This window comes from Emys orbicularis, chromosome 2 (genome assembly GCF_028017835.1).
Source record: "Emys orbicularis isolate rEmyOrb1 chromosome 2, rEmyOrb1.hap1, whole genome shotgun sequence".
In the NCBI taxonomy this organism is placed as follows: Eukaryota; Metazoa; Chordata; order Testudines; family Emydidae; genus Emys; species Emys orbicularis.
In genome coordinates, this window is record NC_088684.1 from 156,600,412 (window position 1) to 156,614,865 (window position 14,454).

At 42.4% G+C, this 14,454-nt stretch overlaps 1 protein-coding gene across 3 annotated transcripts in view; it reads right to left on the minus strand.

Annotated features, from left to right (window-relative positions):
• Nucleotides 1-14,454, minus strand: part of OTULIN (OTU deubiquitinase with linear linkage specificity) — a 56,556-nt gene that overhangs the window by 35,361 nt on the left and 6,741 nt on the right. For all 3 annotated transcript variants that reach the window (XM_065398637.1, XM_065398632.1, XM_065398633.1), the window contains exon 2: nt 6,630-6,860. In XM_065398637.1, the coding sequence (XP_065254709.1) occupies nt 6,630-6,860 (231 nt within the window). The remainder of the gene's footprint in view (nt 1-6,629; nt 6,861-14,454) is intronic.

Consider the following 14,454-nt stretch of genomic DNA (forward strand, 5'->3'; position numbering starts at 1 on the left):
GCTTCGGGGGAGGGAGGCGGAGCAAGGTCGGGAAGAGGAGCAGCATGGGCAGGGCCATGGGGGAAAAACAGGAAGTGGGAGCAGAGCCTCAGGGCAGGCCTTATTCTAGGCATCCAGATGCCTATCTCCCACCAAATCCCCAGAGCGACTCACCAATCAAGGCAGATAGGCTGGCAAATGCCTATTTTGTGGGTTGGGCCCAATCTGGTAGGAGTGCTCAGAGGCTGCCTACTAGATGGGGTTTCATTCAAAGCCTGGTTGGAGAAGGAGGTGGGGTGGTTGTGCCATTGCTCACCTTATAACTTTTAGCAAAGTGATTAGAGCACTCACCTGAATATGGGAGACTCCAAGTTCAACTCCCTCCTTGGCAGCGGGAGAGAGAGGATTTGAACAGTGGTCTCCCACATCACAGGTGAGTTCTCCAACCACTGGGCTAAACTTACAAGGTAGGCACTACTACCACCACCTCCTCCGGCTGCTTTGTGTGGAGTTAGGCACCTGCCTAGCTCAATCTGACACAAAACAGCTTAGGCGCCTAAGACGCCTGAGCCCAGGAGAGTGGTTCCCAGTTGTGGATAGCTAGCAGGGATAGGTGCCTCCCTGCAGTCCCAACTTCTGTGAGAGGGGAAAGGCTTAGGACACGTGTCTCTCATTGGCATCTCCCATTGGCTACATTGGGGGAGTCCAGCTAGTGACCTGGCTTTTGTGAGTCACATTCTTAGAAGCCAATTTCTTCCCATTCATTGTATAGGAAGTACGGGCACCTAACTCAGCTTTTGTGAATGGCAGTGTTGTTCCTGTCACTTTCTAGATAAACACTTAAAAATTAGGTGTTGTGATGCTCAGCATCACAATGCCTAAGTCCCTGTAAGAATCTAGCCGTTATGCTCTTTCCTCACTGCTAAAAAGGGTGATTTTGTTTTTTTACCTCAAAGTAACTAAGGTACGTGAGCTATTCTGAGGTAAAAACACAGTGAGGTCAAGGCAGTTCAGTTTTAGCAGTGAGGAAAAGGCCTGAGAAAATATCTCTGAAATAAGATCAGAGGGAAGTGTGCTCATGTGTGCAGAACTGCAAATTTTGCATTGAAAACTAGTTGTTCAATATGCGTAACAGTGACAATGGGGGAAGTCTGTATAAGGAACAACAGTAATTTTTCTGCCTAACAGCTTGTGTTTAAAAAGTATACGTAGTATTCCAAATACTGTTTACAATGTGTTATGCTGTTTTTAATGTTTTGTGTCCATTCAGTGTTTGTTTAACATAGAAATTGTATGGCCTAATCTATATAGGAAAGACACTAATAAAGAATATCATCTCCATTCAGGGTTTTATATATAATAGTCCTGAGGTTTAGCTCTGTAGAATGCATTTCCAAACTGCAAAAATACCTTTCTTTATTTGTGTCTAAATTTAAAATAGAGATTTCACAATGGTAGAAATTTGTGACTGGAGTGCCCCCATCCTTGTGTCTCTAACCTCTGTTTGCCAGAAGCTGGGAGTGGACAAGGGGTGGATCACTCAATGATTGCCTGTTTTGTTCATTCCCTCTAAAGCATCTGGTATTGGCCATTGTCAGAAGAGACCATTGGTCTGACCCAGTATGACCGTTCTTATATTCTTAGCCAGACTACAAATTATGACAGGGCAGCAAAAACCAATCCCTAGAGATCAGTAACTGCTACCTGGAGCAAATTGTGCTGGGAGCAGTTTGTAAACACTACACCAGCATCACCCCTTGCCTGTGATCTACAGCAGTGGTTCTCAAAGCTGGTCCGCCGCTTGTTCAGGGAAAGCCCCTGGCGGGCCGGGCTGCTTTGTTTAACTGCCGCGTCCGCAGGTTCGGCCGATCACAGCACCCACTGGCCGTTGTTCGCTGCTCCAGGACAATGGGAGCTGCAGGAAGGGCGGCCAGCACACCCCTCGGCCCGCGCTGCTTTCCGCAGCCCCCGTTGGCCTGGAGCAGCAAATTGCGGCCAGTGGGAGCCACGATCGACAGAACCTGCGGACGTGGCAGGTAAACAAACTGGCCCGGCCCACCAGGGGCTTTCCCTGAACAAGCGGCGGACCAGCTTTGAGAACCACTGATCTACAGTGTCCCTGCATCGGGCGTGCAACTTCAGAAGCAACCCCAACATCAAAGAAAGTGATTACACAAGACGCACATTATCGCACTCCTGAACCACAAGTGTACAGCAATCCTCTTTCTCTATCATGCTCAGCTGTAGATGCATGCATGGAAAATGTTTCTTTTCCCTTCCTCGACTTCTCCTATCGCAAATGGGCAGAACGCCTATTGTTAAATTAATATCGCCTTAGCTCACTCCCATGCCCTGCCTTCAGCACACGCACATTGACAATGGCCATTTCCTCCTCCTCCTCCCCCTTCCCTGCCCACTCCAGTGATATCACCAGCCCTACTAAGATGCTCCTAGGCAGCCCCGGAGGAGATGGGCCATACCAATTTCACAGGTGGGTAGTGAAGAAAGAGATAGGACTTGCGGGCAATATAGAAGTCAGGAGGGAGCAGGTAGGTGGCAGATAGAAGCTTGGGCAGGGATGGAGGCAGTGGGGTGCCATATGCAGCTTCCCATGGGCTCAGGGTGTGCAGAAGGGGAAACCATGTTGAGTCACTCACACACCTGTCACACATGCAAACAGAGTTACTCCTGGGGGAATTCTGCGCCAAAAAATTAAAAATTCTGTGCACAATATTTTAAAATTCTGCAAATTTTATTTGTCAAAATAACACTACATAATCACACCAGTTTCAATTATTTTGGTAATTTATTTCAAAATATCTGTCAGCGAATATGTCTGTAACAATACAGACACACCCCAAAATTCCCCAGGAATAGAGTGTTAAAGAAACCCCTATGACAACCCAGTTCCTTTTTCTCTGCCCCCCCTCCAGAGCCCAGCCAGGGGACCAGATGCCCCCCCCCCCGAGCCCGGCAGGCGGGGCAGACACCCACAAGCCTTCCACCCCCAGAGCCCAGCCAGGGATCCCCCCAGCCAACACACCCAAACCTCCTCCCCCCCAAAGACCAGTCATGGGGGCCCCCTGGCCCAGATACCCAAACCCCTTTCCCCCCAAGCCCAGCCACGCCCCCTCTTGCCCAGATACCTGCACCCCCTCCCCCCAGAGATCCAGAGGGAGAAACAGCCTGATGCTTGGTCCCAGGCTTGCATGGAGTTTCCTGCGTGCTGCCATCTCCTTCCCTTAGGGCATGCTGGGAACTGCAGCTGCCAGGAACCCTCTAGCTCCCTCCCCTATCCCACTGGCCTTGTCTTCTATGTGCAAGCTGGGCTCTGCCGGGTCCAGCAGCCTCTAGTGGCGGCTAGCAGCACTGCAGCCCATTTCTGTGGGGGAAATGAAATTCTGTGTGCACGTTAATTTCTGCAAAATTCTGCATTGCACAATGGCGCAGAATTCCAGGAGTACAGAGCGCAGGGGAAGGAGAAAACGAGAGTGCTCTGAATAAAGGAAAATGAGAAAGGACTAGAATGAGAGCCTGTTTGGGTAACACAGAGCCTGATATGTCTGGGGAGAAACAATCCAAGCCAGATCTGGGGTGCAGCAGTGGGTAGGGAGGCAGACAAGCACTTGTAGTGCTATACAAATGCAAGCCTGGGCTGCAATACACAAAGGCAAATGGCACAACAAAGGAACTGCCCCTCTCCACAGTGCACGTGTTCAGTTTTAGGCAATTTCTGAGGAAGATACACAGAAATAGAAAGGGACTACAGAAGCAGTCCAAATTAACAAGAATTTATGGGAGACGAAAAAAAAGAGTGCAATAGCTAAATGTACATATCATTTATCATATGGCGACATGAATAGTTAGCAGGTATTTGAATGGGGTGTGCCTGAAGAGGAAAGAGAAATTAAATCTCAGATAAAAGCAGAGGAAGCAACTAGATATAATAAGAGGACATTATGAAACGCCTATATAGGTTGAAAAAAAATTAGTGATAGTAATTCCTTTGACATCTATGATTGAAAGAAGAAACTGAAATAAATAATACTCTGAAAAGATTATAGAAAACCCATGCTATTATTTCCCATAAGAAATTGCTATACTAATGTCCAAACTATCTTCACATGGAGGTTACATATATATTAAAAAAAAAAAAAAATCAGCCTTTACTGGAAATTTAAATTTTAAAGAAATCACTTTTTCAATGACATCACCGGTGACATCTAATAGTCTAAAACAGTGGTCTCCAAAGTGGTGTGCACGCACCGCAGGGGTTGCTCAAGAGGATCCTTCGGGGTGCGCGGCAGGAGGAGCGCCACCGGAGCAGCGCCGCTTCGGCAGTTCGGGCAGGAGTCCGAGCGCCTTTTTTTTTGTTTTTGCTAGGGGCAGCAAAAATGGTAGAGCCGGCCCTGCGGTGCAGCAGGGGGTGCATGCTCAAAAATTTTTTACTGATAGGGGTGCGCGATCAAAAAAGTTTGGAGACCACTGGTCTAAAACAGTGTTTCTCAAATGCGGCCACCAGGGGCTTTTCTTATGGCCACATCCTCCTGAGCAGTGATGAGAGGGTGGGGGAAGAGGGCAAAGTAGCGCCCCCTCCTCCTCCCCTGTGCTCCTGGATACACCGCCTTGGTGTTGGTTGCTGGAGCCACCAGCAGGGGTTGGGCCCTGCCCCCCTCTGGAGTCACCCGGGGCACAACGCTGTAGGAGCAGGCAGCCTGTGAGTTCCCTACCATCTCAGGGGCAGTGGGGCTCAGGCTTTCGGCTTCACCCCAGGCATGGTGGGGCAGCAGGCTCTGGCCGCAGGGCTTCAGGCTCCAGCCCCCCATTACCTGCCCCCTGCCCCGATCTCCTCTGGCCCCCACTGCCTTCCATGACCCTCCATCCAGGGCTTAATTTGTCCCCAGGCTTGCCAGGGCTGAGTAAGTCTGCTGTGAAGTGATACTTGTATGTTTGTTAATATCACTTTTCCCAATAGACTTACTAGCTAGCAATAAATAAGTTACAATGATTTGGACGTGTATATGTGCATATTTATTTGGTTTTCCTAAAGCTAATTAAGTATTTTAGGAAAAAGTGTGAGAGCGACCACCAGCAAGAGATGATGGCCGCACTCTGAGGCCACCAAAAATTTTGTCCTGAGAACCCCTGAAAGGAGTTAATGCCTATCTACAGTCAGATACTCTTTTCTATAGCAATGTGGAATTAATCTGGGAAAAAACATGCTGAAGAAATCTAGGGGAAATAAACACTAAAATATAGGGAGAAAATAATCGGAGAAGGAAAAAACAAAAAACTAAGTAACATTTTCACTTTAGAGCAAATCGTTTCAAATGTTTTGAGATGAGATAGCCATTCATAAGTATAGTACTGCAAGAGTTTCTTCTGCTAAAACAATGAGAACACTGCACAATAACTGTATAATATAAAACCGAAAACACTAATCACCACACTCATAACATTATAAACAAAAGACACATGGACGAAGGTCACATATAGAAAAAAAAGACTGATAAAATAAATACTTTTTGAGACTACAAATACAAGTCAGGGTTATGCTCAATTTTTTTTTGAATATAGTCAGGGCCTACACTGTTAAATACAGAAGAAAAATTATGAGGAAATCAGTGTGAATAGTAAAAAGTGAGAAATGTAAGTTTTGAGAGAAAAACCAAACATTTTGATAGGATTTGCCATGGGATATGAAACCTTTGCTAGTGACCGAAACCTGATGGTTACTCTGTGTCCTATATAAAGTGAGTTAATGGACTTAGTCTAGTTCCTAATGAACTGGTGCTTGCATCATAAAAACTAATCACAATTAGGGTCCTCGTTGGCAATTTAAGCTGAGAGGCCAAGGATCAAAGGGTCAGACAGTGCATTATTTTCAGTGCTAGAGCTGGACCACTTAGTTCACTAGGATTGAAGTGCGTAGCAGGGGTGCTGGAGCAATTTGTATAGTGGAGGTGCTGAAAGTCATTGAACCAAACTGTAAACCCTGTATATAATGGAAACCACTTCAAGCCAGGGCTGCAGCAGCACCCCTAACATCCCTAGTTCCAGCACCTATGGTGCATAGTGGGGGCAACACTGGTAAATCTACATTTGCACAGCCATTGTTCCTGCTATATGAGTTCTGTGTACAGATCTATTTTAAACCCTATTCCTTTCACAAGCATCAAATTCACAAGCACCCACAAAGCTGAAAATTGGTAGTAGAAAAGAATAAAGACTTTTGCCTTCATGCAGTATCTTTTTCCTTCAAAGGGATACAATATTTCTAGATAATATAGGTGCGACTAAAAAGAGGAGTAAATACTCATACAATAGTTTGAAAATGTTCTCATATAGAAAAAGAGAAAAGAACTTCAATAACTAGAGAATGGATATACATCTAGCACATGGTAGCATTTGGCACATATGTAGCACACAATTTTTAAAAAGGAAGACACCTGTATAAGGAAATCTGAAGTCGAAATGATCTGGTATGGCACTATCCTCTGTAAAACAGTAATGTGCTTATCTGTTTAGACAAATACAGGGTGCTGGGTTATTTTTTAATATTCATTTTTAAAAATGCTTTGAATATACTGAGACACTCAAATAGAAGGCAATTCCATCAGGAACATATAAAATAAAACCTAAAACGTTACCTTAATTTGTCAGAGTCTTCAGAAATGTTACCATCTTGCTTTTCCTGGATTAAATCTCTGTTTGCTTCTTCTTCGAATGATTGTAGATCGCACTCCTGTGGAACTTCTTGGTTTGAACAACTGTTTGACCTAGTCCTCTGTTTTAACACGGTTTTCTGTTCACCATTCGCTACTTCTGGGTGACTCGTTCTCTGGCAGCCATGCCGACCTGTCCAAGTGTTTCCCATGTTTCTATAAATAACATTTATATTTCAGTGCCATTAGAATTATCCAAGTCAACATCTTCTAAGATTTTAATTATTTTCTTAAGATGTAGTCTTTATTGCCATTCTATCACCAGCATTTTAACAGTAACACACATGTAGGAGTACAGGCTGAGTTGTTGACAGCTGTCCAAATGTAGTATTGAGTATCTCATTAAGTAGGGCTTTAAAATCTGCAGGAGGATGCAAGCTAGGTAATTCTTCTTACTTGTAAAGGAGAATAAAACACTTTTTTTTTTAATTTTTTTTTTTACTAGTAATATACTGCTATATTGTCACTGATAGAATATACTATATTGAGACCTGGTTACCATGAAAGATTGTATCTGCAAATTTTTTGCTCATTCTTTATGGAATTATCCCCACATGACACACAGGCCTACACAAGGCACTGATTATGTTTAATCAACTGAGGTTCTTCCTTCACAAATTCTGAAAATGTAAGTCAATCTAATGCTGTGTTAGTGGTTGCATTGATTAGACTGCCATGCACTACTGTCGTGAACATGCCACATACACAATTAGGGTTGCCAACCCTCCACAATTGGCCTGGAGTCTCCCGGAATCGGCATCGATCTCCCGGTGACTACTGAAAGCAATCCAGGAGATTTTAATAGGATATTTCAAGAAAATGACATTATGTCATGTTGGGGGGGGAAATCTCCTAGAATAGCTTCAGTCAGAGTTGGCAACCCTATACACAACGTGTGCTGTAATCTTTTTCACTTGCTAGTTATCTCATTAACTGGCACACCAAAAATCTGAACAATCGCCACGTGACAATTCGGTGTTTATTACTGGTCACAGATCACTATTAGAACAGATACTTAAGATAGCACTATTCTTGTACAAATTCACCATGTCTGCAATAACTGAATAATAAACCAAATCTACTATTTCATTTATCCTTAAAGTAAATGCAAAAAACACTCCTAAACAAACCATTCAGAACAAATAAAGGAAAGAATAAAATCGTTTAAAACTAAATGTATGGAAATGTAATTCCACATTTGGAGTTGTCATCTCATAGATAATTAAGCACAGTATTGTGGTGGAGAGAGAGAGAGAGAGACACTCTGTATCCATTCATTTTGTTGAGCAACTTTCATGAAAGTTTGGATCCTGGTTCCTGGGAAGCCAACCAGCTCTGCAACAGTCTGAAATCTACTTTATTAGATAGAAAAGGAAACTTTTAAAGAGTAGGCCCTAGTTCGTGTTTTATGATTTTGTTTTGTATTATAATCATTTGTTTCCATCACTCTCTGTTGTTCCTAGTGGAATCTCTATTCGTTCTTAAATAAACCTTCTTTCGTTTAATTACAAGTGCTGTGTAGTTTATATGAGCGGTGGTTTAAGGTAAAACTGGGGAACACTGCTCTTTTGGGTGCGGAGGATCTCTGGGATTTCTGAGAGTGGCCAATGTCAGGGAAAAATCAAATGCACAACTACAAAATGGGGAATAACTGGCTAGGTGGTAGCACTGCTAAAAAGGATCTCAGATTTACAGTGGATAACAAATTGAATATGAGTCAACAATGTGATCCAAGATGCAAAAAAAGTCTAATATTCTGTATTAAAAAGAATGCCACATGTAAGACGTGGGAGGTAACTGTCCTGCTCCATTCAGCACTGGTGAGGCCTTAGCTGGAGTACTGGGTCCAGTTCTGGGCACTACACTTTAGAAAACAGGGTCAAACTGGAGAGAGTCCAGAGGAAAGCAACAAAAATGATAAAAACTTTAGAAAAACCTGACCAAGGAGGAAAGATTTAAAAAAAAATGTGTATGTTTATGCTTGAGAAAAGAAGACTGACAGGGGGACTTGATAACAGTCTCCATATATATGAAGGGATGCTGTAAAAACTATGAGGATCAATTATTCTCTGTGTCCACTGAAGGTAGGACAAGAAACAACGGGCTTTATCTGCAACAAGGGAGATTTAGGTTACATATTAGGAAAACTTTCTAATGATAAGGGTAATGAAGCTCCATAACAGACTTCCAAGAGAGGTTGTGGAATCCTCATCATTGGAGGTTTTTAAGAACAGGTTAGACAAACATCTGTCAGGGATGAGCTAGGTTTATTTGGTTCTGCCTCAGCCCAGAGGATTGGGCTTGATGACCTCTGGAGGTCCCTTCCAGCCCTACGTTTTTTCTAGGATTCCACCATTTACAGCTGAATGAGAGTCTGCCCCCCCTACTGGCGGATGATTTGGCCTTGGTAATAATATATGCCTTTGTTACCTCCCAACTGGACTACAGCAATGTAGCCTACTTTGGCATAAAACAGTAGCCCACAGGAAACTACAACTAATACTGTGTGCAATCTTCAAAGATATCTTCAAATCACTACATTGGCTAGCCAAAGAATATCCTATCTAGTTGAAGATTTCAGCACTTACCTTCAAAATGCTTAAGGATTTGGGTCTACAATACCTAAAAAATCATCTAAAACACCAGGAGGACCACCATTATAACCTTGCTCCTCTGGTGCAATGGAATTGTGTACTGGAAGAATAATTCATTTATGCAGGAGACAGCTTTCTTGGAGGCTGATCCAAGACTGGAATGAATTCTGGCAGAATCTAAGAACTATTTTAAGCTTCACCATCTTCCATTCCAAGTGCAAGGCACACTTGTTTGACTTTGCCTTCACTAATAAAAGTACATACCACAGCATACATTAAAAAAAGAAAATCCACACACAATTAGGAAGAGGAAGAGAGAAAGAAGAAATCAGTGATATGAGAACTGAAATAAATACTGTGGTAACATATTTTTGCCCAAGTGCTAGCAACTGCTGAGATCTTGGTTTTCTAGCTAACTGGTACACCTGTAGGGAAGCACGCTGCTTCATCTCAGAGATCTTGACTGTCTCAACTCAAGCTTTGTAAGGCACCCAGATAACCATGGTGATGAGTGCAATACAGTTGAAATAATATTTCGATATCATATTTGATATTTATGCAAAATAGAATCTTTACACCTGAAAAAGGCTCAGATTTTTTAAATATTATATACATACAGTGCCACTGACATGCAGACATCTGATGGGTGAAAGGCAGCAGCCAGCACTAGACATTTATGTGGGGAGAGCTCAACTTTGGCCAATGACACACAGACAAGCCATTTCTCTTGTGAACATTTCCATGGAAGCCTGAATATCTATGCAGAATAGACAGAACGAATTGGGTGTTAGTTGCAATGTCTCATTTGATTTTAGTAAAAGTTAAGGGAGAGGGATTGGCTCACACACTCATCAAATGGCTTTAGCACCATTTTAAAGTTTAAGAAATTTATACATGCAACGCTACACTATGCAAAATTCAATAGAATACTGTGGCTAATTTTGTAGTTCTGATGCACTCTCATAAGCAACATAAAACCACAGTAGCTTCAATGAGTCAGCATCCTGTACTTGTCAGTTTCTGCTTAGTGGACACACAGGCCTAAGCTTTCATTTAAAATGACACCCAGCAAAGAAACTAGTAGTTCTGATTATTTAATTTTATCCTATTTAATCCGTCTCACGGTTTGTCAGATTTTTTTTTCTTCCTCATTAAACTGGCTCCGGTACACTACTTAAAAGTTGCTCTAAAGTCTTGTGGAGCACAGTTTGAAGCTCCAGAAGTGACTAATTCTGCTTATGACTTCTGGGGAATGCCCTTGAGAGAAAATAGATGGGAAATACCCACCAACTGATACAAAGTGTGTAATACAAGATACATTATATGTTCTTGTGATTTATACAAACTTTTTTTCCATCTTATTTTTCAATTTGCTGTTCTGTTTCCAGAAAGATTTGCCTTCCACTTTTTGTGCTAAAGATATATAGTGCTTTCTACACACACTGACAATTTGCTATTTAATATTCTGCACTTCCTTGGTGGAAATTATGGATGGGCAATGGAATGTGAAAGAGTGAACATTTCTCATGTAGAATTTCTCACCGTGAAATAGTTTTAACAATTGCAATAATCTATTTTTTGGGGAAACAGGGGATGGATAACGTGAGGATTACCTGTTCTGTTCATTCCCTCTGGGGCACCTGGCATTGACCACTCTTGGAAGACAGGATACTGAGCTAGATGGACCTTTGGCCATATTGGGTCAGACCATTCTTATGTTCTTGTAGGAGGAATTTGATAATGCATTTCTAGGAACTCTAAGTAATCTGTCTAACCCTTAGTTCTCCACCCTGCCTGCTTGGTATTAGCATCTAACCTAGCAGGCTGTACATCTTCAGGATTTTACTTAACATGGTTTCTTGCAGACTGTGCCCATCAGTAGTTCACCAGATTTCTCTGACCCTCCATTTTTTACCTCTCTCAGTGCAAGTGAAGTTACTTCTGCTACTCCTGCCATCAAAAAAGCCTTCCTGTGTCTCTGTCCTTCAGCAACTTGCAATCATTTCAAACCTTAGCTACAAGTATCTGTTTTCCCTTGCAATACTATGCAAATTCTTTCCCCAGCTATTATTTATTATTCTAAAGTGGCATTATTTATGAAAATTCTATAAAGTGCTTTGTGATCAAATTTGTATGGAAGATGTTCTACCAATTATAAATGTGTAATTTATATATATGGTAGAGCTTACATAATTCCTTCTCTGAAGAGATGAAATTAGTCTTCTCTGCCCCATACGTAAACTTAAACCTCCCCAAAAAATCTCATTTTGGCTTCAAAGTCCAAATCAGGGAGTAGCCACAGACTGTGTTTTCCCTGGTTGGGTCCTGCCTGTCATATCTATGGTCCCCAAACCATGGCTAGTGCAACCACAATGACCCAGTGTGTGTGTATGTTATTTTGCAGCTGGATTGCATATTTCTGCAAATGTGATAGCCATGTTTTTTGGGAGGCTCTGGCTTCCTTCAGGCTGATTGGCAGCTGCATGCTGAGAGATGAGTTACAGCCTGTGTTAGAGGAGTGGGTAGAGTAAATGTCTCTTTTTCCCTACTGCTTCTTCACATCTTATTCCCACAGAAGACCATACCTGGCCAGGATTCTCATGCTCTGAAGGAAGAGGGTAAGAACTGGACAGATAAAGAGAGCATGCTGACTACTGTTTATAATCTAAACAAAATGAAAAGCTGAAAAACTGATCACAAGAAGTATTCTCAAAAATATAACATGCTATCCAGTGATCCCGGACACTACCACCTCCCTCTCTTCAGGAGCTTTCAGTTCAAGCCCTCTTCACCCCTGTGTTAAATATAACAAAATACAAGCTTCCCCCAGAGGACTTCAACGAATTTCCATGTAACACAAAACCAGGAGGAGAAGCAAACATAGACCTGAAGAAATAATAAATAGAAGATTGGTTGGTATTAAATGTGAAATTCCTACAATGAGGGAGTGGGAATAAAAATGGATAGAAACAGAGAACATAACCAAGCAAATGCCCCATTCATGTAATTGAAGTAAGGTTGGTTGGTTTGTTTTTAACCTGCTATCATGTTACTTTTCATGTAGTCTACAGGGAGGGTTTAGAATTGAGGTTAGGAAGAGAATTAATCCATGAGAAAAATTGCTGTCTTAAGATCGCAGTCCACAATAGGCATATGTGCACTCTCTGCACTACCGAAAAGAAAACAAATGAGATGCCTGATCATTTTTCTGAGGTAGGCCTGAGGATTTCACATTTTGCCCAGGAGAAAAGTCAGCTACCTCTGTACCACTTGTTAATTTTAGTTCCAGTCCTAGAGTAAAAAGTCTTCTACCACCGAACACGTACATAGGCAGAGCACCTCCACCATTGTGCTGTAACCTGGAGGGACCTCCTAAAGGGACAAGGTAATTCAGTCTTCTTTACCATTAAATCATTGGCCTCTGCTGAGACCAAGACTGCTAACTGTGATGGTAGTTTTTGGTGATAGGGATGGTGGTCTTCTAGAATTGTAACAACGCCAAACTTATTTTACACAAGGAACATCAAACAGCTGTCAATCTGGGCTGAAACTGCAGCAATCTAGAACTCAATAAAACTCCTTACCATCTATCCCTCTCTCTTATAAAGCTTTCAAAGGTATCAAAGATCAAATACAAGTCAAGTGTCGATTTAGCAATAGATGAGACCGAGTGTCAGTTCAAAACAGGAATAGCTATCCAGGTGGAGATTCAACCATCTATAAATGCCTAGATTAAGTAATATATAGGGAGAGACTTTTAAAAAACTGCTTAATAAAGTCAGAACATAAAATACAGAAACAATGTAATGCCAAATTCAAACCAAGTCTCTCATCTACAACATGATAAGGTTAATTTTCAATGAACCAAAGCTTAACCTATCAAGATCATACAGGATGTCTTAAAAACACTAAAAAAAGCAAACAACAAAGAGCATCACTAATAATGAAGCAAGCCAGTTGATATTTTCTGCTCTTCAACATGGATATCTTCACTTCATCCAAGATAATAGTCACAAGATACGTTACACTGTTTTTTCAAGCCAATATGGAACACTAAAAAGAAATACAATGCCTGCAGCCACTGTGGATACAGGGCACAGAAAAACCTCTCCCTTCCAGTTGGCAAGTTAGTCAGTTCAGTTGCCACCATCTGTGTGCATCTATTGCAAAAAAAAAAAAAAAAAAAAAAGTGTCAACCTTCTTCTGGAACAAATATTTTAAAAAAATCCACAGGATTTAAACATCCCTGCACCCAATGACATTCAGCGACCCACATGTTAGATTGTCCACTGGATCAGCATGCATCATGGGGGAAATAGGGAGAGACGGGACAGAGAAATCCAGAGACCCAACTAAAAAGGAAATAAACCACATGGTCACTAGCCCTTGACATTACTACTGATTAAGGAAACATGCACTTGGGTCATCATTTTCTGTCCTGTCAAACTCAGACAGAACATATCACACAGTATACCAAGCAGACAGTAAAATCAGGTTAGGCTTAGAAAACATACCGTTCATGTCCACCCATGTTAACCCTTGTTCTCATCAAGCAAACTGCTAATGGCATCTTGAGTTCAGGACCCAGATGGTCCATGAGGTCATCATCCCCATTGGTCCCAGACCCACAGTCACCACATCTCAGGCACGCGGCATTAAGGGAGGTAGCCGCAAAGTGACTAGCGGGGGAAGGCTGTAAGGACTGGGACGATGATACTGGCTGCTGGGAAATCCCCACACCCCCAGCCAAAACACTGCCCTCAGCAGCACGCTCAGAATGTGCTAGGTTTGCTCATAGAACACTGTGCTCCCCAACTCCAGAGACTAAACTGACCACTTTGCAGCACCTTCAAAGCACAGGGTTCCCTCTGCTGTTAGTATTTTTATTCACTGTGCGACTTCATTCAGATGTCTCACAGATGTGCCCAGAGCCTTTCATAGATGCCACCTCAGGCCCAGGTGCATTCTTCCTAGTGGCTGCTTGGTTCTTCTCAGAAGGCTGCCTGATGAAATGTGTCAAGCTCCCACTTAGAAGCAAGCCATAGCCTCAGCCATAGACACAATATCATCAATCACCAAGTCTATACTTCAGGGAAGCTTAAAAAGATTTAGAGGCAGTTTTCAATAACCTCTCTATGAAAGAACAGGACCTGCTG